Source organism: Empidonax traillii, unplaced genomic scaffold (genome assembly GCF_003031625.1).
Source record: "Empidonax traillii isolate 1590-97213 ecotype Southwest subspecies unplaced genomic scaffold, ASM303162v1 scaffold170:size2694500, whole genome shotgun sequence".
In the NCBI taxonomy this organism is placed as follows: Eukaryota; Metazoa; Chordata; class Aves; order Passeriformes; family Tyrannidae; genus Empidonax; species Empidonax traillii.
This window is the reverse complement of record NW_020955363.1, coordinates 585,680-612,809: the sequence shown is the minus strand read 5'-3', so window position 1 is coordinate 612,809 and position 27,130 is coordinate 585,680. Positions and strand designations below refer to the sequence as shown.

At 38.2% G+C, this 27,130-nt stretch overlaps 1 protein-coding gene across 4 annotated transcripts in view; it reads right to left on the bottom strand.

Annotated features, from left to right (window-relative positions):
• The window catches only part of INPP4B (inositol polyphosphate-4-phosphatase type II B), a 336,440-nt gene that overhangs the window by 20,394 nt on the left and 288,916 nt on the right, over nucleotides 1-27,130 (bottom strand). For all 4 annotated transcript variants that reach the window (XM_027885672.1, XM_027885673.1, XM_027885671.1 and 1 more), the window contains 4 exons: nucleotides 25,106-25,246; nucleotides 21,927-22,024; nucleotides 17,781-17,893; nucleotides 13,426-13,580 (listed from right to left, as the gene is read on the bottom strand). In XM_027885672.1, the coding sequence (XP_027741473.1) occupies nucleotides 13,426-13,580; nucleotides 17,781-17,893; nucleotides 21,927-22,024; nucleotides 25,106-25,246 (507 nt within the window). The remainder of the gene's footprint in view (nucleotides 1-13,425; nucleotides 13,581-17,780; nucleotides 17,894-21,926; nucleotides 22,025-25,105; nucleotides 25,247-27,130) is intronic.

The following is a 27,130-nucleotide window of genomic DNA, read 5'->3' as shown; positions in this document are numbered from 1 at the left end:
TATTTAACTAGTGATTATTGAATGAAAGGCATTTAGCACATATGCGTGTTAGCAGTTGAGGTGAGGGAGCGAAGAAGACAATACAAATAAGAAATGACAGGATATTAGAAATTACCAAATTTTCTTCGGGAAACAAACCCATGTTACATCTTTTTATTATAAGATCTTAGATGAGAGAGCAGACATCTTAACAACATAAACCAATAGCAGCATATGAGCAGGATAGCACTTACTCTCAGTGCATACTGGTGATAACAAAAGGTGAAACAACAAATACTGAATGTGTCAGAGACTTTTTAAAAACTCTTGTATAAATATTCTAACCAGTTATAACCAATATTTATGAAAGCAGACTCTTGTGGAATTTTAGAATCAATTCATACCCCTTTGAGAATGAGATATTACTGTAACTGCTTGCCTTTGCCTGATGCTGCTTTGATAATTTCAAAACTAGCCAATAATGCCTTTGCTACAGTGCCAATTTAGTACTTTTTATTTGTTTTCCTGAGGCATTTTATGTAACAGCCATTTTATTAGCCATTTATTAGAACAAAGACCATGACAGTCTTTGTTAAACTAAGTGAGCTAAAAACCAAAACAAACAAAGAAACCAAACCAAACCAGAGCAAGTATTGATTTTTTATTTCCTGTTTGAAATGTATTATGAAAAACATTCCACAACAACCTACTGTGAACTCTTCCATCTTCTGCTTATCACACCACCACAAGGCAATTTGCTGGAAGTTGCAAACATTTCTGTGCTGACTACTTTGTATTCTGTAGATGTTCTTCTGCTGTCAACAGTTATGAATGGGTTATAAAAGGATTTAAATAAAAAAAAATCACCAACTTTGGAGCAACGAGGAATGTTTTTTTCAAAGTGAATATAAAAACCAACATTACTTTGACAGGAATCATACATTTTCATCAGACTTGTCAGTTCAGCTGAGACACAAACTATTAAACAGATGATCCTACAGCAAGGTCTTTCTTACAAATACATGACTGTGTGGTCAGATTACTCCTTAATAATTTCAAATTTTTAGTAATTGAAACAAGGTCCTCATATCTGACAAGGCTGACTGGAGTGAGTCTGTGGCTGAGGAGTAAATATTTATTTTTTTAAACCAAGGTGCATCTCACTGATGTACTGCTGATAACAATTAGCTGATGCCTTTTTAGCCTGTCTTCCTCTAGAAGCAAAGGTTACATGTTAATTCTTGGTGTGAGGGGAAGGGACATGTATCTGTGTATTCCCTCTTTGGGCTGAGTTTAGCTAAACAAACATGAGGGAAAAGAAACCTCAAACATTACAATGTTCTCACTAGAGTAAGGAAATACATTATCAAGCTGCGGGAGACACAGTCAAAGGGGGAGGCTGTAGCATGAAAACGAAACTGCTTACAGGTGATGTTTGTGTACAGGAGGGGCAGAAAGAGAAGATTTCTTATAAATGCCATACTGAGGAGAACCTACAGTTTGGCCTCAGACAGTCATTCCTCAAGCAAGTTTATAAGCCATGAAAGGATACAGAGAACTTCTAACCACCCTAAAAAGAGAAACAAACCTGACCTCTTATTCCTTCACTGAGCTAACTCCATTAGTGTCATAATTATATCAGCTTTATTCCTGTCTGTAATAGAATTTATATTAAAATAACAGATGCTCAGAATGTTTTCAGAGTTATTAAATTATCCCTCAGAAGTGTTATTTTCTCCTTTAAGGAATAAAAAAAAGCTACAAATAACTGATTAAAAAAAAACCCAAACTATCATACCCCTAATTCCGCAATATACTACACAAACTTTTCACATAAGCATAAGTGAGGCTTCTGAGAACCACAGTAGAGGTATCTTCTGCCTCATTAACTGGTAACCCAACTAGGAGGCTGGGTCATATACCTGAAGTATATCATCCCATGACAGAAGATACAGGGAACAGTCACTCCCTTTCCACCCCCTGACCTCTCCTTTCTAAGGGACTTTAAGCTCAGCTAAGTCTTCCCTGTGATCACAGGACCCTGCAGAGGCAGAAACTTGCTCTGGCACCTTCCTGGGGCATTAGAAGCACTTCCAACAGAGAGGAAAGGCTAGATACTTTTCCCACTGCTGAAAGACAATACACATGTGGCAACATCCAGACTGGGGAGAGAAGGTAAGATGGCAGGGAAGTAAGTCCACAGCAGGGCACAAGAACAGCACTGCAGATTCACAGCCAAACCAGGGCCCAGGGATTTTGGCATTAGGAGTATATTTAGAATCATAGAATCAGTTGGGTTGGAAAGGACCTCTGAGATCATCAAGTCCCACTCTTGATCCACTACTGCCGTGGTTACTAGATCATGGCACTCAGTGCCACATCCAGTCTCATCTTAAAAACGTCCAGGGACGGAGAATCCACCACTTCCCTGGGCAGCCCATTCCAATGTCTGATTACCCTCTCTGTAAAGAGTTTCTTCCTAATATCCAACCTAAACGTCCCCTGGCAGAGCTTTAGACTATACCCTCTTGTCTTACTGATAGTTGCCTGGGAGAAGAGACCAACCCCCACCTGGCTACAACCTCCTCTTAGGTAGCTGCAGAGAAGTGATGAGGTCTCCCCTGAGCCTCCTCTTCTCCAGGCTAAACAACCCCAGTTCCCTCAGCATCTCCTCACAGTACAACTACGGCACCACTAAGTCCCAGGGTTGCAGGAACTGCTTCAACTGTTCTAACAGTAGGAGTCAACTGTGGAGTGATTTGGTTGTGCATTTTGGGAGGACTCCAACCTTTCCTTTGCACTAACTTCCTTATAAACACATGCTTCCTATTCACACAGATTATAGTAGAGGTTTAGGTTATTAAGAATGCAAGTTCCCAAAATTATCTCCTAAATTTATCTCTAAATGAACCAGAGAACAGGATAGCAATATAATACTGCTGGCTCTTTTACTGGGTGTAGTTCCAGCCAACTACAGATAACATCATGGAAGTAGGAAATACATAACAAATACATAAAAATCCAAGTGGAAACTCTTTTGGTCATTCACTGCAAACAACTACTAGGACTTGTACTGCCAGGAAACACTGAGAGACAACTTGTTGCCAGCTATGCCAGTGAAAGTTTGCCAGTGGTTGCTATAATGATAAGGACACTCCAACGTCACTCCACCAAATCAGAGCTGCCACAGAAAGTAACAACTAGGAACCACTACTAAAAGCAACTCCCTGAACTGAGCTCAAAAAGGCTACTGTCAAAAGAGTTCTTCAAAATACCATACACCAAGGTGATACTGCAGGAGAGTAAGAAACAGGGAAACACTCACTGGAAAGAGGGAACAGAGCAGCAGACCAAAGGAGAAAAAAACCCCATACACAATAGACAGTTTCTCAAAGGATGGTTGTAAAATCTGCGGGGAGAAAAGTACATCTCTCTTTCTATTTTCATCTCCACTATGATTTTGCTCTGTTTGCCAATTCTATTCCTAAAAAGACACAAGCCAGAGAATTTGAAATCCAGTGGCTGAAGTTCAACTGTTTATAAGCAGTATTTTACAACAGATTGTTCCAGGTGGCCTTATGAATATGTCAGACACAATGGAAGAGAATAAGGAGATGGAATGCAAGACTCTCTCACATCTTGCATATAAAAAGCAATTCAAGTGACTAGACATAGCTGCCCATTAGGGGCCTCACAGGAGGCTGGGGCCAGGCTTGCAGCTGTGCCAAAGCAGCTGCCTCCATCCCATGCTTCCTCTTTCCCACAGATGGACTTCAGATGGTGCCACAGGACAGCCAGGGCCAGGCCCCATCCCTCCATGGGGACAGGCTGCCATGGCTTTCATACCCAGAGAGCTCGCAGGACACTGGGAGCCACCAGACATATGTAGGGACACCAGGGGAGACAGGGAGACTGGAGGAGACCTTCCCAACCCCAAGAGCTGCTGACAGGCAGGGGGTGCAGGTGCAGGAGGAAGAAAAGGCCACAGCCAGGTAGCCCCTCCCCTTAGCTTCCCTTGCAGACGAACAGCCCGATGCACAGGGTGCCACTGCCCTGTACCAGGGGGACACAGGACGACACTGCAAGCCAGGCAGTGGCACCCCGGCATGCACAAGCTTCCAGTACCAGCTACATGAAGCCTCCTCTGCCAGTGGCACCCTTGGCTGCTTCTGCCAGGGGCAGGACAATGGCCATCATCATAGGCAGCAGTGCCCACCTTCCACTTGTCCTGATTGCTTGGGGCACCCATGGGAAGCAGGGCATCCAATCAAAAAAGCCAGCCCAATTCTCCAGGATATGGAGGAAATTCCAGGTCATCAGAGGGTGCTAGAGTTGTTGGAAGAAAATTTTTCGAATAGTTGTGGGGGCCCTTGGCTGAGGAGGAGAAAGAGTGGGAAGATGACAGACACCAAGAGCTGTGCCAAGGGGAAGATGTCAATGACTAGAAGCTGTCCCAAGAGGAAGACAAGACAGACCAAGAGCTGGCCAAAGGGAAGACAACAAGGAAAAAGAGCTGTCCTGAAGTGAATACTGGAGAGACCAAGAATTGTCCCAATGGGAAGATGGCAGCGATAAAAAGCTGTCACAAAGGGAAGACAACAATGTCAAAGGTATGTCCCAGTGGGAAGAGGACAATGACAAAGAGCTCTCCCACATAGAAGACTAAAATGACAAAGGCATGTCCCAGTAGGAATACAGCAGAGACCAAGAGCTGTTCCAAGGGGAAAACAACAATAAGAAACAGCTGTCCCAAGAGGAAGGTAACAATGACTAAGAGCTGTCCCAACGGGAAGAAGACAATCATAAAGAGCTGTCCCACAGACAAAATAGGAGAGACCAAAAGATGTCCCAAGAGGAAGATGTCATCAGCTACAACACCTGGGACACCCCCTCAAAACCCAACTGGGATCCTCCCACTATTCTCCAGGAGGAGCCCAGCTGTCCCAGCAGCATGGACACAGAGGCGGCAGAAGAAGTATCTCATCTGAGTCTCTCCTGCCCCAGGGAGTGCCATGGACTCCAAGCCAAGCAGCTGCTGCCCTGGTCAGAGCTCCTGAGGAAGAGGAGCATTGTGCAGCTCTTGCTCCTGAGGCACAAGAGCTGGCAACATCAGCTTCTCCTGCCTTCAGCAAGCAGGTGACAGCAGCACGGGCAGGGAGCCAGGCAGCTGCCCCGCACAGCCCCTGCTGCCCACCCAGCCCTTGGCCCAGTTTGCTGGAAGCCGATGCCCTCAGCAGGCAGAGGGTGGGGGCAATGGGAGGGGGTCAGTCCTGCCAGACCAGAGACTGAGGAGGCGGCCTTGGCCAGGCAGGAGGAAGAGGGGAAAGATGACATCAACTAAGCTGTCCCAAGGGGGAGTCTACAGAGTCCAAGACTTGTCCCAAGGGGAAGGTGACAGTGACAAAGAGCTGTCCCATGGGGAAGAAAAGCCTGACCAAGAAGCTAATCAGAGACCGACCATCACCTTTCTCCCGGAGAAACCCAGAATCTTCTATAACAAAACCTTTCTGGAACAGCAGCTTGGTTGCTACTCCTTTCTGTATCCCCTTCAAATTCTCAACAGTGACTGATGGGACTGCAGGAAGGAAGTCACGAGCTCTCCCTGCCCATGTTATACTATTCTAAGAAGAATATTGTTTGAGAGGCCATAACTTCTTAAGGAGATAGCACATGAGATAATTTTAATGAGCTATTGTATGCTATTACTACTTGCTTACTCTCATTTCCTTCTTCTTTCTTATCTACATTTTAGACTTGCAGTCTTGTTCAGCCTGAGAAATTTAGCTGTACATGGTCAAAGCCACAGTAATTCAGTTGTAACAATAATTCCCTCACAATCTTGGAGAAAATTTTAATAGAAGTGAAATATAACAGGAAGAAACTCGCTCTGGTGATTATAATACATCTTGTTCCTGATTTATGGAAAGGCCTAGTCTTTCATGGAAGTTCTAAATAAGCAATAAAACACCACCAAATGAAGGAGGCAATTAGTGATATTTTTCATGGACTACTAGAAGAATCTCAAAAGTGAACCCCAGACAATATTTTTGGGTAGTCTGATTGCTTTCAAGCTAGATTTGCGTAACCATGGCAGGTGAAATCCAGGAGAACTGTGGTCCTGTAATCTATGTTTTGCAAAAGTGGCAAACCACTTTATATTAGCAGAGGTTTTTAGGAGTCTAAGCATTTTCCTTTTTTCTTTTTTTTTTTTTAATTAATCAACATGCAGTGTTTAAATTCACTTCTGCACTATTAAGGATCCAAACACAGACTGTGGTATGAAATGGGAAAGCAAAATTATTGGATAAAGGCTTTTTGTTTGGCTGGTTTTGAAAACTAAGTGATCGGAGCATGCAGTGATAATTAATTACACACCTTTCTCACCTGTCTATACTGAATAATTAAATCATTCACAGAGAGGAAAGACAGAGCTCAATTCCTATACTCTCATTTGGACCAAGGTACGACAAATATTAATATGGGCTAGTTAACAGATTGTTTACCCTGTCAATATCTCACTGAGAAATAAAAAGTACAAAAGGGAGCAGAAGAACTCAGAGTAGGGCAAGCTTTTGATTGGAATTCCATTAAATGCAGTTCTCCTTTGGAGAACTCAAGTAAAAGGTCAAGGATTCTCTTCAGCACAAAGATCACAGGGAATCAAGGTTTGTTTTTTGTGACAAAGTTAAAACCCAAACGTGGCATAACATATTCTTTTTCAATGGAAAAGGAACCTTTTTTTTTTTTTTAAATACAATAAAATATTGTATACTGTGACTGATATATTAGTATGTTTTCCTCCTTGGTATTTAAAATTTACTGGAACATTCTTGAAGTACCCACCTTTCCTAAGCAGTCACTGAAGGAGAAAACATGTGCATTTCAAGGACTCACCCACCTAACACTGCAGTAAAAATTTAGACACAATACAGATTGCTAATGGTACTGCCTTCCCCCCATGGACTGACAGGAAAACTAAGCGCTTACTTCAATATTCTCATTTAGTGTCTGCTACGTTGACTTAAAATGAGTCATATCTCTAAATATTCCTTGCAAGAGTGGCAAAGGTTTTTACTGTTTTACCTTGAGTGCCCATTCCTCCCAAGTGATTAGTCCGAGGATATTACTATAGGTTTCAGGGGAAAGGTAACGATAATTAAGGCTACACAATGCTTTCCATTAAGATTCTACTTTCAATTGTTAGCTCATTTTGAATGGGAAAAATCAAACTTACAATGTCATTTAAAGAAGAAAAAAATACAGCTTTTTTTTTTTTTTTTTTTTGAGATGATTACTAGTATCTGCATGCTGAAGAGCAGGATTTGATATTCTGCACCAAGGTAATAAAACTATGAGAGATGTAACCATCGTAAGAGCCTGATCCTGCAAGACTCTCAAATCACCTCTTCCTAACAAAGTCTTGTTAAAATTCAGCAGGTACACGCTCTGGGGATTCAATATGTGCTGAATGTGTGCCAGGTCAAGGGGCTAGACAAGACTTTTCCTTGCTGTTCCTTTCCCTGGCAGATGATGACCGCTGTAACAGGAAGCAAAAGCCACGAGGCAGGGGACTGGCTCTGCAATTCCCTCTGCGTTGTGCCTGACACCAGTGCCCGGACTGGGAAGATGAGAAGACAGACAAAGGCAGCCACACATGTCACAAAGGAGCAAGGAGCCACCAGAGGGAAATATTCAAGACTAGTGAAAATAGGAAGATGAGAAAGTTCACATGAGAGAGTTCTCAGGCTTCTGACTGGGGTGTTGGATCAGAAAGAAGTCTGAAAACAGGACATGGGAAGAAGTTGGAAAACGAGGTACAGGAGAATGAAACTCCTGAAGTCAGCTAGAGAACATCCCCTTTCAAAACATGAACTCAAACATCTGACCCCAGTGAAACAGCCAAAATGTGTGAGACTATATTACAAAATAACTGCCAATTTTACTTACTTAACTTGCCCATGTAGAACCTCACCAATGACCTTCCCGAGCCTTATACAGAGCAAATAAATTGAACATGCGTTTCCTTTTTTTTTTTTTCCCCTGGTGTGGTTTAAGTCTTAAAACCCAGAGATTTGCCTTAAAGACACATTATAACATTCAATTCTGTGAAATTGAGAAGTTATATTAGAAAATCTTAGATTTAAACACAGCCTTTTCAAGCTACTGTTTGATACACTGTCAACAATGGCTGTCTACAATTTTCCTCCTCCTTCCACAAGGATAGTCAGAAATAGAACTTTATTCTATAAGGCCTCAGGAAGGTGTCAATGGCATTGATTCTCATTTCATCTTGTGACTGTCTCTCTCCATTTAGTTTTCTTTCCCTCTGCAGTCTGTTGCTATTAAAAAAAAAGTAGTAATTTCGTTTTTAGAAAAGAAAACTCATGGTGATTCAATATACCAAAATTGAACCTTACTGTTACTTAAAGCTCAGGTGTCTGTCAGTACATCAGGTAATGCAAATCATCTAAAAATATAGATCTTAAGTTTCTAAAGAGTAATAGAAGGATGCAAAAATCTGTATTGGAAGTCAGGCCCTCCTTTAAAAGTTTTTTTTACGCTGCATTACCACTCCTAGAAAAAAAAAAAAGGGTAGAGAAGGTCAGGTGGGCTGGAAAAATGGAAAGGTTAGAGAAGTTGTGCTTCCTCTTCCGTGTGACCCCTCACATGCTGCATCTATTGCCACAAGTTCACAGGGGCAGGGTGAAAGCTGGGAGATGGGAGAGAGGCACAGAGAGATTTGCACATAGATCCCTGTCTTTCATCCTTTCTCTTTTCTCCTGCTTCCTAGTCCATGTAGCAATCACAACACTGGTGTTTGGTACAGGCTCCTCCATGGCCAAGGTCCATCTCAGCCTGGACCTATGGCTTGCACCCAGATCATCTGAAAGTCCCTGACTAAAGAGATAGTACAGCTATTCCTGCTATTCAACCCATACATCTTTAGAAAAGCTGTCCTCAAACAGCTTTTTAAAAAGGAGATATTTTCTTCATACTTGGGCCATCAAAAGCCCAATACCTTTTGGCCCAGACTGTGCATTCTTTGCACTTGTGCTTCAACCAGATTTTTGATAGGCAATTTATCTAAAATAACCCTAAATATCCTCAGCTGCAGTTTCAAGTGAAAACAGTGTGCCCCACATTGAGTCAAATTTTGTATTCAATGTCAGAAATATCTGACAGGTATTGTGCCCTGCTGAGAATGATACTAAAGCTTAAAGCACGAAGGATTCAGTGCAGACAGTGGGTTCATCATTTTATTTGCTTGTTTCTACTTTTGAGACTTTACTGGAAACATGCTCAAAGACCAGGAGATTCTAAGGTTGCTCTCTACCCCATGCCCTCCAAAAGGGACCCTGTCACTGAAACACTAAAACTAAATAGGTTCAGAAAAGAAATAAATTTTATAAAAGGAAAAAAATATCAAATTCGTTTTACAGAACTGCTTCACTATGTGCTGCCCACCAGGATCCATCTTCCTTTAGGCAGTGGCCAGCTCTGAAGATGAAAAGTAGAATCACGTGGCAGATACTGCAGTTAACTTGGGTAAATCAGTTTTGTCTCTCTACTGTCTCTTGGAATAGAGTTAACATTGAATGATAGGAAATATTCACATATTGTGAACAGAAAAGTAAGAATATTGATGCTTGCAAAAAATGAATTGAAACTGGCAGAAACATTATAGAGATTATTTTAATATGATGTGAAAGGCAAGCACTTGATACAGAGGGGATAATATATTGATTTTTCTCATTCTGCACTATGCATGTCACTAAGATCAATGGAAGTCACTTACCTATACCAAGGCAATTATAATATGTGGAATTATTTATAGAATAGCTGCTTCAGGTACATACCAATTGCAGCATCATAATGGTTAGAGTTACAACCGGAAGACAAAACCATCTATTACATATTGTAAATGATAAAGTTTGCTGTCATTGTTTCGCCACATTTTTCATAAGCTAAAGAAAGAACTAATAGAAGGATTTTTGTATAGCTTTTTTTTTTTTTTTAAGAAGCAATAAACATTTTGTAGTTTATCACTACAAGATAACAATTCCATTTACAAACTAAGTCATTAAAAAACCACCACTAGAAGTATTTTCCAAAAGTGGGTTGTGCAGTGTACACTGAAGCAAATACACTGAAACATCTGAAATTGCTTCTGGATTGCTCAAAATTCTGGGGGCATCAAAGAAGCTGAAAAGCAGCAGCACACAGAAACCCAGATCTCCAAACTTCTGGTGGCAAGAAAACACAAACCTGTAAGCACATATTTCCCTTTTACAACAGTCAGCAAAGCTATGTCAGCACTGGCAGGAAAAGAAAAAGTTTTACAGCTATACAGGCACCTTTATAATTTTCATATCTCAAAATGATGCCATTTCCAATAAAGGCTGCTTTTGAATCACCATTTACTTTTACAACTCACTTAGTTTCACAGTACTCTCTATCTCCTACTGTTAACTCTTGAAAGAAGCCTTTCAAAAATCAATCCACTCTGTTAGGATTCTCTGTTAAAATTGTATTTTTCTTGTCTACTTGTAATTTTGAAAGGCTTAAAAGCAATTTGTAACCATCAGCATAAAGGGATTTGATTGATAAAGTTTAACAAAGTGATCTAGAGAAAATTTATTGGGGGAAAACTGCTAAAATTGTAAATTAAATGGCAAACAGTTTTTCTCTGTCTGCTCTTGAAACGAAATAGGTTCTTTCAGATGTGAAAATCATTCTAAAAGCTTCTACAAGTAGTTAATGAAGTTTTAGAAATGCACAGCATAATCTTTTAAATAACAGGCTGCAACAATAATCAAATAAAAAAACTACAGAAGCCCAAGTGTCACAATAACTACAAAACACGCCTATTGACCTCACTCACACAAACCTCAAAAACATAGCTGCCAAACTTCCCTCGGAAAAATGCAGGAGATTTAGCTGAAATGCCATTATATCTCTTGCTGTGGAAATGATGGCTGTTTTTTTTTTTTTCCTCTGCTCTTTTTACCTGTCTGCTCTTCTCAGCTTGCTCTCCCAAATTGCCTTTCTCTGCAAATCACCCTTCTCCACCAGCCTACAAGAGCAGTGCCCACCTGGAGGGTCCAGCACTGCTCCAGGGAGAAATGCCAATGTCCCTTCCACCCCTGCTCCAGAAGCACCTCCAGCAACTGATGGGCAGTGGGGAGGAAGAAGCAGTCCCTGCTGAATGTTTCTAGCACCAAAGATAGAAAAAAGAAAAAAAAAAAGCACCTCAAAGACAGTTCTTAAACTGCCTGACCAACTCTCAGTGGGAGCACCATGGAGTTACATACTGTGTCCCCATTTGAGACTTTACTCTTCTATTCTAAATTTTTGGGCTTTCATTCACCAGCTCATGAGGAAAAAAAAAAATAAAAAAAGAAGAATAAGTTGGCTGCTCTTTTTTTTTTTTAACTTCCACTTTTGCGAACAGTGTTATACTGATAGAAATTAGCTTAGTTGAAAGATATATATATATTTATTTGTTATCCTGACAGTATTTTTTTGTAGCAGGTTATTTTTTGTATGCTACTGCTACTACTTGCAAGGCCTTTGCTTTAATACTCAGACAGCTGTACCACCCAAGTCAAAATTATTACCTTCCATCCAGCACACCTTTCATCTCCTTTAGCGCCAGGCTGTTTCAAATTCACTTACAGGGTAAGAGTAGGATAAAGCTTTTCTTTGTTTAAAACTACAGCACAACCATAGACTTGACAGTTCTGTAGTGGTGCTTCAGCCATACCCACCTCCTATTTTTTAAATATTCTCCAGATTTTTTTGGCTTTTCACCATTCTTTTGGGACTCCAAGTCACTGTTATCTGCAAATTCAACTAATGAGGTAACTTTCAAATCAGTTATATGATATAAAACCACTCAAAGTTGCTTACATTTTAATCTACAAAAACCTGCTAGACTTTTGTACTAAGAAGTTAGGGTTTTTTTTTAAGCATGTATATGTCTGCAAAACTTTTCCAATTGACTACTCAATGCTATTCTAACATAATAACAATTTTATATAATTAATTTTCCTGTATCTGGTAATTTTCTGTAGCTAAATACAATTTTGTATTTATTGGAGACATAACAAATAAACAGAAAAAAGTATTTGAAATGACAACACAAATGAAATTTAACACAGAAAACTCAGAATTGATTAAACATGTAGTTATGAAAGACTGCACACAAGTCATTCACTCACTGAATTACTGCAGGGACTGAGGGATTTATGCAAGGTAATGATACATACAAAACGATCCACCTCAGTTAATTACATCACACTGCACCAGCACCTTGTGAACCAACTCTACATCTGAGCCATCTCAGTCCTCTGCTCGTTTACTCTTCGTAAAATTACCCTTTTTCTTTAAAATATCTATCTTTGCCAAAAGACAAAAGGACTCTATGTGTGTAAACCTACAGTATTAATCCAGATGTTTAACACCTAATTTGACAATACAAAATATTAAGGTCAAGAATTACCCATTATGGATTTTAAACATGATTGTTTACTTAGCATGTTATTCCCAAATCCAACATACAAACAATTTGTGTTTCACATAAATGCACGACATGATTCAGTTATTTCTTTGCAAACTGACCAGAGTATTTTCTGTTAGTTTTGTAGTGATCTTTGTTTATATATTATTCTAATGTTGTGGATACATTTTATTAAACTCCCATAGAAAATATGATTAAAATCATTATGATTAAAACCATGTGATTAAACTCATTAAAACCAATTATGAAAGTTTTTTTAGAGAATCTAGCATCTGGATTCACTTTATAATCAAAACTTGTTTGCTCAGTGAGTTTTTTTATACATCAAAGATTCAGGTAATCAGAAATCTTTACATCTTTTAATTACACATTCCTGATAACATCAGCCTCAATTTCTGCATAGTTGCAATTTAGAATAATACACGTTTTAATTAATTTTTTTAAAGCACAGTAAAGATTTTATCAGGTATTATGGCAACCACCATCATTCCAAATCTACTTGGTTGTTTCTTTTTTTTTTTAATAACAGGAGCTAGTAAGAATTACCAACTGTAACAAATGCTTATTTTGCTTTCCCAGTATTTGTGTAAATTTTTTACAAGTTATTTAATGAATATGTAAAAGTTTTAAAAAGTATTCTTCAAACTGAAAAGTAGCCGTTATTTCCAAATTCTATGGTGGGCGAGTTGATGCTTGGAAAGTTTCATATATCTGTCTCAGAAACAGGTGATAATTAGTGATAAACACACAGCTGCAAAGACCTTGCAGACAAAGAGTGACTTACCAGCTGGCACACTGCTGGTCAGCCCTCTGCTAAGTCAGGGCTGGGTCTATGGTGCCCTTAAAACCAGCTTTAAGACCACTCTCAGCACTGCAGTTCCTGGCTCAGCTCAAAACGCGAGGGACACGCAAAAACCTCCACGTACCTTCTCATGCAATCCAGAGCCCGGATGAAGAAGTCCTTGTGAAGCTGGTGTTCGTCCCTCAAGATGGAGCACTGCTCCAGCGTCACCGACATGGACGTCCGGTCTTTGGCACTTTTGCAACAGGTGAAGCGGACGCCGTTCAGCTTCCGGCAAATCTGAAACACGGGCAGGGGTCAAAGGTGAGCCCTTCTCACACCAGGCAGAGTCTGCAACTCCTACAGCTTTGCAATCCCAGAAAACGGCTTCAGAGAACTACAGTGCTCCTCAAGGAGAAAACAGCTGTTGAAAGTTTTCGTAACTACAACCCGGATCATGAGGCTGCTGACCCCAGTCTGTGTGGTTAAATCAGTTATCAGCACTGCCTCGGGGATGCTCATGTTCTGTTATGCCCATGCTGGCCTGACACAGTGCCACGAAAGATGAAAATGTTGGGCTGAAAAGAACTGTCAATTTTTCTTTTTTTCATAAGTTTGCAGCATTAACGCTCTACAAAAACAGCTCCAAGAGATTATAACTATATAGCCCACTTTCATTTGTCCAAATGACACATTTTAAAAGCAGATATTCAAGGCTTTTGTTAGCAGGACAAGCCTAAAATAACCCACCCAACTGAGGAAAAGGGAGTCCTTATCACACTTAGGAGAGTGGTGCACACAACCTTGTACTGCAGTTGCAATCAAGTCTCTCTCCTGCCCACCCCAACACCCCCGCCAAGAGAAGCAAGAAACAGATGGTGAACTCAACAAAAAAAATCTTCCATACTTAGTCCTAAGCATTCTTAGCAAGTTAGTAAAATCTCTACACATACTACAGCTTAGCAAACCATCACATCCAATTTCCTGAGCTTGAAATAAAAAGGATTTGTGTTAGCCTAGGCTATAAAAGGAAAAGCTGCTTCACTGTCTCCTCACTTTCTCTGACAACCACCCTATTCAATGAAAACTTAATGGTCTGAATACCTGATGAATAAAGGAAAACCTTGGTAGGTCTTAACTCAGACGCATGAACGCAGCAGGCTAACTCCTCGTGAGGGTATGGATTCAGACACATCTGAAATTAAAGTCTTTATGCTCAACAGGTAAACTGTTCTTTGTGATTTTTTCCATATGAAAGCTTAACACAAGTGACTGCCATGGATTGCCTACTTTCACTGTATATTTTAAGAAAATTATAAGGGACAAGGGAAACATGATATTTTTAAGGATAATTTCTCACCTTAAGAATTAATCTGTGGTTGTACCACCCCATGGGTTTACATTTTGGGTTCAAACAGTATTTTACCAGAAAAAGAAGAAGGAGAGCTGCTGTGCCCAAGTGTGGGTCTACCTTACTCCTAATATTGTTTGTCCTTTGCTTGCTCCTAACCCCAGAGGATCATAGATATAACAGTATCAAAACCTGAAATGATTAGGGCAAGGCAATAAATTACAGCAGTAATCATCCTAAAGAACTTCCCAGCTTGGCTATCTAGTGGCAGCTTGCAGGATGAAGCTGGAACATGATCTTCATAATGTCACTTCAGCAAAAGCATTTCTTCATCTGTTAATTGCATTCTCAGAAATTCTATTAAAATCAATGGCCCAGAAAATACTTACAGTCTTTAAGGTCTTTGCAATAGCATGGTAATGGTGATCTGAAAAGTTTAGTTCAGGGAATCAATTAACTGAATCTATCTTAGAACCCAAAAAGGGAAAGGGTAGTGAAGGAGAAACTATGAGTCTTTTTTCCGTCCTCTAACTTAAATCTGCTTAAAAATCTGAACAGTTGCATTGGGATTTAAATAAAGTACTATATGATAATTTTCTTAAATAATGATGTGAAAGAAGTTAACTGCCCAATTGAAGAGTTAATCCTCTTTACACTAGTCTCTTTGGAAGTCCATGAGTCGTTGTCACAATTTGATGTGAATGAGTCATAAAAACCACCCAGGTAATTATTCTGGATGAGTGGTGGGCTCTGATGCAGGGAAGGGAGACTAAATCCCAAATCTGGGCTGACAGCACACAAACAAAGCACTGGCTAGTGAGAGTTGGTTTTCAACTGAGAAGCATTCCAGGCACAACAAGCAAATCACCGCAGACACTCACAAGCTTCCTTTTCATTGAATTTCAGTACAAATGTCTCAATAATTTTAAAGTGGACTAAATAGAAAATAGTACTTTAAGTTAAATAATGAAATAAAAAAATCCTTAGATTCGGATTTAAGGAGAAATACAGGCTGACTTCTTATGCTAGCCCAGACTTAGAATGACTCAGTTCCCTAAGCAGCTGCAGTCAAACAAAATAGATTATTAAAATGGACAAACACGATGCTCTGGTGCTCTAGAAATCTAATAAGGGACAATAGCAATTATATAGTAATAGTATCATATCAGAACACATGGTTTATCATTAGTATCCAGCCTGAATTTTATTCTCAAATTTGCTCACTTATTTCCCAAATATATTGAAGATATAGGAGGAGAAGAAACAGACTTAACTTTTATTAAATTTATTCTCACAGTCCCAATACAACAGAGATTACATGAGGTGCAGATACATGTGCACATCCATGTAGAATCTCATGCATCTACTGCAATAAAAAAGTGATATTTCACAGCTACTGCACTAAATCAGTTATATCCTTATATCCTTTTCAGTAAATAAATGGAACATGGTATAACAGTGTAGATCAATGCTTTCAGAAATAATAATTTCAGAAGGTTACAGTAAGGTAACCTAAAATGAAATAGAATTCAGAGAAGGAAAAATCTGAAACACTCTGTATGTCCAAAGACTGCATTTTACCCATGAAATTATTTTCAGGGAACCCAGATTAGATGGTAGAATAAAGTTTCTATATCCAAAGATTAGGCACATTCTGCTATATTCTTTATAGCTCATTTTATACTAACCTGTACTGATATATCTTTTACTATTTTAAAAGGAAATGTTTTATGGCAATTGCACAACTGGTACTGCAGGAAAAGCTTATATTTTCAGTTACAAAGGATTTATACTTCAATATCATGTGATAATATTTATTAATCACATGGCAAAATGTTACTAGCAATATGAAAGTTACAGCAGTGTTATTAATACAAAGACAAAGTTAATATTGTCTTTTTCCTGGTCTTAATGAAAGGTCATGGAAAATTTTATGAATAATTTTGTACCAAATATTTATATTCCTTGAAGGGTATATACATTTAAAAGTCTCCCAAAACATAAAGTCTTGCTTCAATTTCAGTAGATATCAAAGACTCAAGTCCTGGCTTTATAAATGGGCAGAGAGGCCAAGGGTACTTTTCTAAACCTAAGACAGTTATCTGCCTGAACTTCACATTCTTGAAAAGCTTGAGCTCTTTATAATCATCTAAGGGTTGTTTGTTTTTCTTTTAACATGTATGTGCAAAACCCATTGAATTGGGAAACAAAGGAATTATCTGAATAAAGCAAAGTAAGTATTAATCATTGTCTGATAAACAATTTTCTTTGTGTTCTCCCTGTGTCTGAAGGTCTGTCCTTTGTACATCCTTTGCAACAGTTATTTATAAAAGTACTTTAACTACAGAAATCAAAAGGTGAATGCAGCAATAGTAAACAAAAGCCCACATCATACCTCATCACGTCCCACATCATACCTCAAGGCTTATGGACATCAAATAAAATTTTATTTTGAATAACCAAATTTTACATTATCCATGATGATTCTACATTATCCATGAAATGATTTTAAACAAAAAAAAAAAAGTTAGATACTGTAACTGTGTTGTCTCTCTCGTATGAGGTGATATATTTACAGCTATGTGTGCTCACTCAAGGAAACGATTCTGCCCATATACGTGATGAAGGGCTTCCTCTGCCCAAAATCAGACTCACATAGTTGAAGAAAAAAACCTGCCCCAAACAAAAATCCAAACCTCTTTTACCCTGTTACACAACTCACTGAGATAAATGGAAACCCCTGCATCTGGGACAAAATCTCGAGCAGCAACACAGGTCAAAGACTGCCTGGCCAGGAGAAGCTGGTAGAGAATGGCCTGGACAATGTGGGGTACAACAAAATAACCAAGATTATCTCTTGCTCAAGTTCTAGCCTGTTCTATCACTTTAAAAAGTGAGAAAAAGAAAATATCTGTAGTTTAAGTGGAGGAAGAAGAGATGCATTTGTGAGCGGGATGAGAAACTATGAGAGCAGGTATGTTAGAGAGCCATTTCAGCACATCTATCTACTTTAATCATTGAGTTTTCCATTATATCCTTATAATCTATTGCACTTACAATAACAGCAGGCATGTGAAAATTAGTTCATCAACAGCAGGCATGTGAAAATTAGTTCATCATGTGAACCTATCTGAAATAAGAGAGCTTACCGTCGCAGCCAGCCACATGATTTCTACATTCTTTCTCCTTTTGGCCTGGATATTTTGATGGAGATTTTCTAGCAATCCCTTTAAATCATTTTGTTCTTGAAAATGTGGTAGACCTGGAAAAAAAGGATGGTAAGAGTGCTCATTATGGTAAGGCTGATGATATGGTTTTCCTAACTAAAGGATGTCCGTAGTAAAGAACAGGTCTATTATTTACAGCCTTGTTTGGGAACAAAGGATGGAAATTACCAGCTAAATATTTAGGAAATAAGCAAATCTTATGTCTTTCTAAGTATTGGGTTGTCCTCCCTAAGATATTCACTTAAATTTGGAAAATTGAAGTGTCCTCAACTTTTATAAATAGATGGTGAAAACCAAAACCAAATCTCTGCTGTAATTCTGTTCATCAACTATTGCAGACTATCAGTGGAAATCAGAACTAAAAAAACTGAGTGTAATAAAACCTGACTTGATGGTATGACTTTTTTTATTTTAACTCAAAATATTTTGCCTTTGTTTTCAAAATTAAACATCTCATTTTTGCTTTGAAATAATGCCTTAGTTCCTTATATAATGTAACATGAGGGTTAAACAGCACTAAATATCCCCTCTAAAATTTAACAAAGGATATTTCTTAGTCCAAAATTAAATGGGGCTTCAATTTTGAAGTACAAAATAATTTCAGGTTTGCTTAAAATTCAAAATTTTACCTACTTGTTCTGAGTATGGCAGGTGAGCTGAAGTTTAATTTATCATACATCTCTAGCAAAAATTCAAGAGTTTCTGTTTTGTACTATATATATAGGAGGGGTTTGTTCCAATGTTACCTTTATTTTCCCTAGTTTTGAAAATTAGTAGAAACAATCAAAATCTGTTTTTTGAAATTATTTCTTCTTATGGTGGTGAAGTAAATAGAAATGTAATGATAGTTATCACCAAAAAAAGGCTCAGAATCAGCTGAAACAAAGTGAAACCAAATTGATAAATGGATACAATTTCTTCAACAAGAAGTTGTTCCATTCAGTGGGAGAAAACCCCAGCAACCCAAGTCTAAACATTTATATTCAATTGAAAGTGTGAAAATGAGTTAACTCTTAATGAAGGTCAATATCTGTTCTCCTAACCTGATCAAAGCTGATCTCTCTTAACAACAGGTTATTACCTTTTATATCTAATAAATTCTGCAGTTTCCCTTATCCATGATGCTTATTAAGAAGCAATTTAAACATACTCAAAAAGAACTATTCAAAAAATTTCTAAGTTGCCTTACTCATATTGTGCTGCCTAAAACAAAAAAAAAAACCAAGCAAACAAACAAAAGCTGGAAAAAATGTATCCAAACTCGTTTTGTAATAATCTGACTGTGAGTTGTTTTATCAATTACACACTCAGATAATGCAGAGCACATAAAAATACATCACAACCTGCTAGACAATTATACTTATGTTGCATCTGTTTCTTTAAAACACAAAGCACACAATAACAAAAATGCTTCAAGATTACGGGAATGTATCACTAGGTAAACATTGTATTCCTTTCAGGCAGTTTTCCTTCGGTTCACAGCAGAAAATGGAACATCTCAGAGAGGTGACTTCACGATAGGTAAAGCAAGACTCTCCTAATTTATAACACTGCCAAATGAACTGCACCTTGGCTGGAAGGGATCTAGAGCTTAAATTCCTCGTGTCACCAAGCAGTATTGAACCATCAAATCAGTCTCATAGATTACAAGAGGGAAAAGCCTGGAATTGAAAACAGACTCGTAGATGTTGAAAATGCATGTAGTGCTACATGCATTATTGATGCTATGAAGGAAAACCTTTATCCTTGCAGGATTTCAAAACCATGCATGCATCCCTCTTCTCACATGGGACAATGGGATGCCGTGGGTGTTAGGTAGCAAACCAGCAACTGCAATTTTATCCTTTCAGCTCCTTAAGTTAAGTTCCAATCTGTTGTTTTCAATTAACTATGTACTACTGAAAAAAATTATCTTATATTTTTGGACCCTTACTATCATTAGCTATTTTGTAAAAGCAGTACTATTTTGGTGCCTAAACAAGAACTGTATTTAGCTGGCATTTTTGGTAGTAATCTTTTTGGAAACACACTGTTATTTTCAGGATTTCCTATGAAAGAATTAAAGAGGATAAGAAACAGATGAATGACAGAGGGTATGTTTATCTGAAAGAAGATAGAAAGTCAGCATTTGGGATATGCAGTTACTAGCTAGAATATTATTGACAAGGGGAATTACGGAGTTGAGATAAAAACTAATAGAAAATAAAAAAAAATAGAATGGAAGCGGAAAATTGAATTCTTTAAAAAGGAATATATGAATGAAGCATCAGGCAGGTGAGGCTGCCGAAGGATGGTGGATGCAACAGCCTGGTAAACAGGGCTGTGAGTCCTCAAATTCTGTTGGGCTTTATGAGCACTATTTGAAACTAACAGCTTTGGGAACTGGGTTCTGCATTTATTTTGTAGCAGAGATTTGGCTATATGGGAAACTATCTGGAAAGGTGGGAAAAAACATCAAAAAGTCATCAATGCTCTCTCTTGGCTATACCACCAGGGCTGCTGCCAGATTGTATGGAGGTTTATCTTCCAGAGGTGGGGGAACAGGAGAGGGACTGAAGTGCTCCCTCAAAAGAACAAATTGGAGAGCTTCATTTTTTTTCCAGGGAGCTGGTTTAAAAGGCACATTCCTCCAAGGCAAAAGAGTGATTCTGTACAATGGCCAGGAGCTACTGGGAAGGGCAACAGAACCAGCAGGTGCTTTGTGTTCTGAAAAAATTTGTACAAATAAGAGACTCAGATCTTCAAGGTAGAGAAAAATCAAGAAAGTAATAATAACCAGAAAAAGACACTATGAATTAGACAAGCATAGTTCTCAAAAGCCTGCACAGTCTGGAAGAAGTCCAGGAAGATTATGTGGCTCACTAATAATCCTGCAGGAAGATAGCACAAATTTAAATTCTGTTAATGAAAAGCAGGCAATACTATCTGCATGCAAATTTTTGCTTTTATATAATCAAATCCATTTATGAGGCAGCAGGTCTACCTTAGACCTAACCACAAATGAGGTTAGTTTTTTGAGGATATTTTCTTGGCAGGATTCCCCTCAATTAATTACCTAACTTCTTGTATGAGTTTCTCTGTAGAAATCCTAGAAATCCTAGAAATACTAGATCTGTGGGTGGATGGATGGGCATGCTGCCCACCGTTTAGGAACAGAGCTTTCACTTCAAATTAACAAATTCAAATCATCCTGATCTAAAAGATAAACATGTATTCATACACAGTGACATAACAAAGCTTTGTACAGGATTTTAACCAGCAGTATTCACCATGAGGAGTTACACACATCTCCTGCAGGATCACAGGTCTTCAGATTCAAAAGATTCACATCCCACCCACACAGAAAAAAACCCAAACCCCAAAGAAACAGAAGAAGCAGAGACCTAAATCCAAGGTATTTCAAAATCAGGCTGTAAAATCTGCAACATTTGGGGCTATGCCTGTAGTGCAGGCATTAAGACTACTTTAACAGGATTAGATTGACGCAAATCATCTTTTTGACCCTTGCTTTTTACAATGAGAGTAACAGCACAGTAATGTTCATGTTTATGATATCAAATTTCTATAAAATTAGAATACAGGGCTTATTTTAATGAAACCACGTTATTCATATCATTATGATGTGGCTCATTGCTTGTATTTGCATGTGCAGATTTCTCAGTGGTTCACCATCCCTCAAAACACTTTCAGAATAAGAATAGAGAGAATGAATGAAACGGATGAAAATTCCCACTGAATATTTCTGTACAAATACAGAAGACAGAGATGGTCCTCTACTTGAAATATTAAGAAACTTTTAATAACTTAAAAGAGCTGTTTAGTTGATCATTACTCTGTTTTGCTCCCCCTGTAGTTTCTACTGTGGCATTAGGCCTGCAATCACTCCTGATGTCAGCAGGGCTGTGTACCAGGTACAGAATGTGAAACGTTATGGAACAACTTATGGGATGAGACCTAAATCTAAAAGCTGAATATTAACTTATTAACTGCTTATATTAACTGTCTTACAATCTTTCACCTATCAAAGCTTTCCAAAGCCTTTTGGATACTGCATTATTTTGTACTCACAATCAGGAGGCATTTTTTCCGTAAATAGCTTGTAATATTCTTTGAGGAGTTCTAAGTTTTCCTGGTTAATGTTTTCCTGTAAAGTGGTATCTCCAAACCTACAAAAATGCACAATAAATTATTTAAAAACCCACCCAAAACAAAACCACAAACCAAAAGATAAATTACCTTTCAGAATTATTTCTTTGTATAAAGAAATTACTTTAATTTTTTTTTTATTATCTGTTTGTTCTAGTGTTGAATGTGCTAGATTTTATGAAACTTACAGTTGTTAAACTCTTGTGTTCTTTGGAACTAATATCTGGTAAATTACATCAATACTCATGGATAATTCTTCCAAAAATTTAAGAAGGGAGTAATCCATTTACAAGCATGCAATACAGCACATATTCTTTTTGCCTTCAAAAACCCTGAATAAATGAAGAGGCACTTTGAAGGAATTTCAAATGACAGAGAACACCTACTCCTACATGTTGTTGTTGCTTACATATAGTAATTTCTACCAGAGCTGGACCATACTGAAGTGATACAAGATGGAAGAGATGCAAGTGTCAGATGGAAAACCTTCTGAAGAACTAATTTATGCTCTGGTCTGAGAATGCTATAAATAGTCAAACTGATTACTCCTCTGGGCCCTTTCTGCACCACACTGCTCCTGGGCTGTTAGTTATCTTGGTTTCTTGTATCTGAAACTAATGAGAGAACCATTCCTCCTCCGAGCAGTAATTTCACCATTAAACTGCACAGTGTTATGACCCACAGCATAGCTGATTTAAGCTTGCAGCAGCACAGACCTCAGCAGTCACTCCAGAGTGCTGCAGCTGCCTCAGGAGCGTGTTCTGGCGTTACTTGCAGCAGTCAAGTTGGCTGGGAAAGCATCACCCAAATCCTCATTATCCTGCACCTCACAGAAAACCTAGGATGCCATTAAGCTTATCCATGACCTAACTATCTTTATGTAAACAAATATCTTTCTCTCTAAGAATAAGATTTCTACAACAGTCAAGTTTCACAGAGCCTAAAGAACCAAACAATAAATCCCATGGTATCTCTGCTCCAGGAGATATGACAGGTAAAGACAGGAAGGTCCCTTAGGCAGTTACAGCCAAGAGTTTTTGCAACCCATCTTTAGAATAGCCTTGAAATGGGGAAAAGGAAATGGAGGAGTACGGGAAGAGAGGCACGGACAGGTAAGTGAGAAATTCAGGGAGAGGAAAGGGAACACAAATCAGAAGATACCAAATATACTGCTACATGCACAAGGGAAGCAAATATTTAAATGAGCCAAAGAGAGAAAGAAAAAGAAAAGATTTGGATGCTTTCTCAGCAGTCATTGCTGCAGTGCCACATGAGAATGTTTCTCTTAAATCAGATATATTCTCAAGTGTACTTTATTGAAAAAAGGGGATGTTTTCACTTAATAGAGTAAAATTTGCTAGAAAATTACCACAGAAATGTATTCCTATTCTCATGTTCTTTATCCCACAAAAAACCTTGTATCTTTTACCAATAACCATATGAGTTGTTTCCAATCTCACAGGCAAATGTGCAACATTAGAAGCTAAGTAATATTTGTAATTAAGGCAAAAGCAGACTGTAAATGCATGCAGGAAAGTTCTTTCTGCATTGAATAATCCAACTTGATTTGCCTGATCGATATTAATATATATCCATATTTATAAATATGCAGATATTCTTTTTTTTTCCATTCAAGTCTTTCTTTGTGCATAATGCAAAATCACCACGGTGAACATTCTTCCTGCCACTTCACCTGCAAGCCAGACATCTTTTCAGACTGACTCCTGTACAAGTTCCCAGATAACCAGGCGGTTTCTATATCTTGTCAAATCTTTCTTCAGAAAATTTGTTGCACACAATCCTTCCTGCCTATCCCACCCATGTAAGCTGTCATGAACTTGTTTCTTGGTTACTGCATAGCCCTTTCTCTCTGATTTTGGAAAAATGACTGTGTCCTAGTCACAACTGTCATGAATGATTTTGTTGCTTTCATACATTATCACTCTGGGCATGTCTCTTCTCTCAGCACTTTTTTTTATGGCATCCAGAGTAAGCTATTTTCATTTTCAAGAATCTTCTAAGTTCTTTAAGCAACTATTCAACTCTTTCAGCAGAAAAAAGCCAGTTTTTACTGTCTTTTGATTCAGTTTGTCCCTCATTTCAATTTTCCACCTAAATTTTCTCACACATCACTCAGTTTCAAGAAGTCTCCCATAAACATAAACATCCACAAAGCTATCTGCTGGCATTCCTTAGAAGTTTCCCTTAAAAAACTGATTTTACTTGGCTGCCTACAAAGAACAGGAGGTGAAACTCCTGTTGTGCTTAACTTCTTGTCTATTGTTCAGGTCAAGGGCTTTTCACTCTCTCCCTCTATTTCCCCAGAAATGCTTTTGCTTTTGATCTTGTAGTGAATGCAATCTAAAGATATGTATTATGTCTTTTGGATGTTCTGTTAATAAAACCAGTTTAAAAAAAGAAGCAAAAAAAAAAAAAAAGTAGCTTATTTCTGTTGACATCTACCTTGTACTTTTAGCATTGCACAAACATTGTAATTTAACATGACCGACTGATATCCTTCTCTTAGAAGAGGAAATTAATAGGTTAGTGAAACCTTGGCTTTTATCATACTAATTAATTAGTTTCCAGCAATCCTTTCAGAGGACTAATAGCAACATATCAGCCTTCATATTTCCACAAACATACTACTAATGCATTCCCTATTATTATCTACCACTTCTCAACCCTGGAAAAAAAGCCCTAAAGAGATGAGAAAAATTATCTCTATCTAGCTTATAACTTGTCCAGTATCTTCAGCTTCACCTTTAAGATATAAGAATTCTGAATTTTCAAACCCTTTTTTGAGAATTTCAGAGTACCATGAAACAGAATTCCATTTTCTATCTGTATCCATAAGAAACTTGGCACTGACTGTGTGAAATGAAGCCCTTCATACAGTCATATCTTCACTTGAACTCTCATTGTTCTGCACTGCTTCATCACTTGTGTTTATTTCCTTTAATACCTATTAAAATACACACTGAGTAAATGTGAGAGGGTCCAAGAGCAAATAACAAAAAAAGATTTATTTCTAATCCTGAGAGATATCCTGTACTAGCATAGAGTACTTGGACAGAAAATGGAAAGTGACTTTTTCTTACCTCTCTGCGAGTGTTTGCTGTTCATTGATTCCAACATTAAAGAGTACTGGGTACATGCGAAGAAGTTTTCCTTCTTTAATCTCTTGTGGCAGCAACTCAAACATCTTTGCTGGAAGCTGGACCTCTATAATGTAATGTTCACTAGGAAAAATAAAAAGAAGAATAAGGATGGGAATATTGATTGGTTTGCTTAAAATGATCTTCCTAAATGATAGAGAAGACGTAGACTTATAAATCAGTTCCTCCCTTTTTCCTTTAACTGAACCATAAAATGGGATGGTTCAGCTTGCTTGTTTTAAGAGCATAACCAAGTTATTTAAAAAAGGTAGGTATTTATAACTATATACTCTTGATACTGACTTTACTGAAGTGAAAACAGGACTAATGATGAAAGCAGCAAAAAAGTCCTCTGCTACCAAAATATCAAAGAACACCTCAACCCTTAAAATGCATCTTGCTGAGAGTTACTAAAACAACTTTATTCCGAAGTAACAACTTGATCCTGTATCTGCTGTAAAAGTAATATTCACAAAAACCCAAGGCAAAATTCCTATTTTCTTCAGTGGCTGGATTTTCTCCCCGGGGATTGAAAGCATCACTAATAACAAAATTGACTCTGTGAAAATAATAATTGAAGGCTCATTACCCAAACATGAATCCTCTTTTAGGAGAAGGGATATGATATATAGCAGTTCTGATTTTATGTTTGTGCTTGGTCTGACTTTATGAAAAATGTGCTACTTTGGCTGCCAGACCAAATTCTGATCATGGGGAAGCCTCAAGTTGAACTTCTCCTGTCTTTGAGGGGTGATGCCTGAGCCCACAACAGAAACAAGGGCATGCTGTTAAACTTAGTTTTTATTAGCTTTCTTTTCATTATTAGAGCAATCAGACTAATCAACAAAGAACAGACTAGAAGCAAATCCATTTGTCTCCAGGATTTGGCATTTTGATCTCCAGGCTGCTGATAACGAAGACTCAAATTTTCTCTACTGTAGAGCACATTTGGCATACTACACCACCAAGGGCTGTAACAGCAAAAGAAGGGAAGGAAGAAAGAGCCATATCCTACCTACAGAAACCAGGCCAAGGAAGTCACACAACTTTTATATGCAAATTTAAAAAGGATAACTGCTTGCACCTATTAAAATAATCCAGCATGAAATCTCTACAGTTCTTATTTTAATCAATTGTGTGCTTGCTAAAGAATTAAAATACCATCTGGATTACCCACATGGAGAATCTGGGGAGAAAAGGCAGAAAACCTTGAAGAAAAAGGTCAGTTTGTGCAGTGGCTCTGACCCCCTTGGCAAGCTTGAGGGATGAGTGGCACTAGCTCAAGTGTTTGGATAAATAGGTTCCACTTAGAAGAGCTAACAGTTTAAACTATGTCCTGCTCATATAACTGAGAACAAAATAAAATAGATCTAGTGCAGACCTGGGACTTCAGTATTAGAGCATTCAGCGAGGGCAACAGCATACCCTTCTGTACAGGTTAGAAACAGTATGTAATCTTAGAGCAACTCCCACATGTTCCCATATGAGAGAGAGTGTCAGTCCTGAATGAAGGATACATGTCTCAGGGAGAGGGAAGGAAAACCAAAACAGTTGTAGTCCCCAGATAAGTCTTTTTGGTTTGTGTTTTATTTCATTAATTCACCCATATAAAAGAAGGAGGAAAAAGGACAGTAAGTAACACAGTTCCAGTGATGCCTGTGCTCATTCTCAGCCAGTATGTGAGCACTCCTGGCTGTTGTCAAGTGCTACTAGAATATTTTTCTGTGACAGAGTGCTTTGATGAGGTTGAGAAGAAATGTTGGTTTAGCGTAATTCAGAGTGCATATACTACTGAATCAAAATGCCACCAAATCCCTGCATTGCTACATTTCACTACCCACAAAATCACTACAAATCTGGGTGTGTGAAAGAACACTGAGAAATGCTGACCTTTAGGCATGATAAATTAGCATCAGTACAACTTGAGAGCTTCCCTTTGTCCCTTTTTTTCTTTTTTTTTTTTTCTTT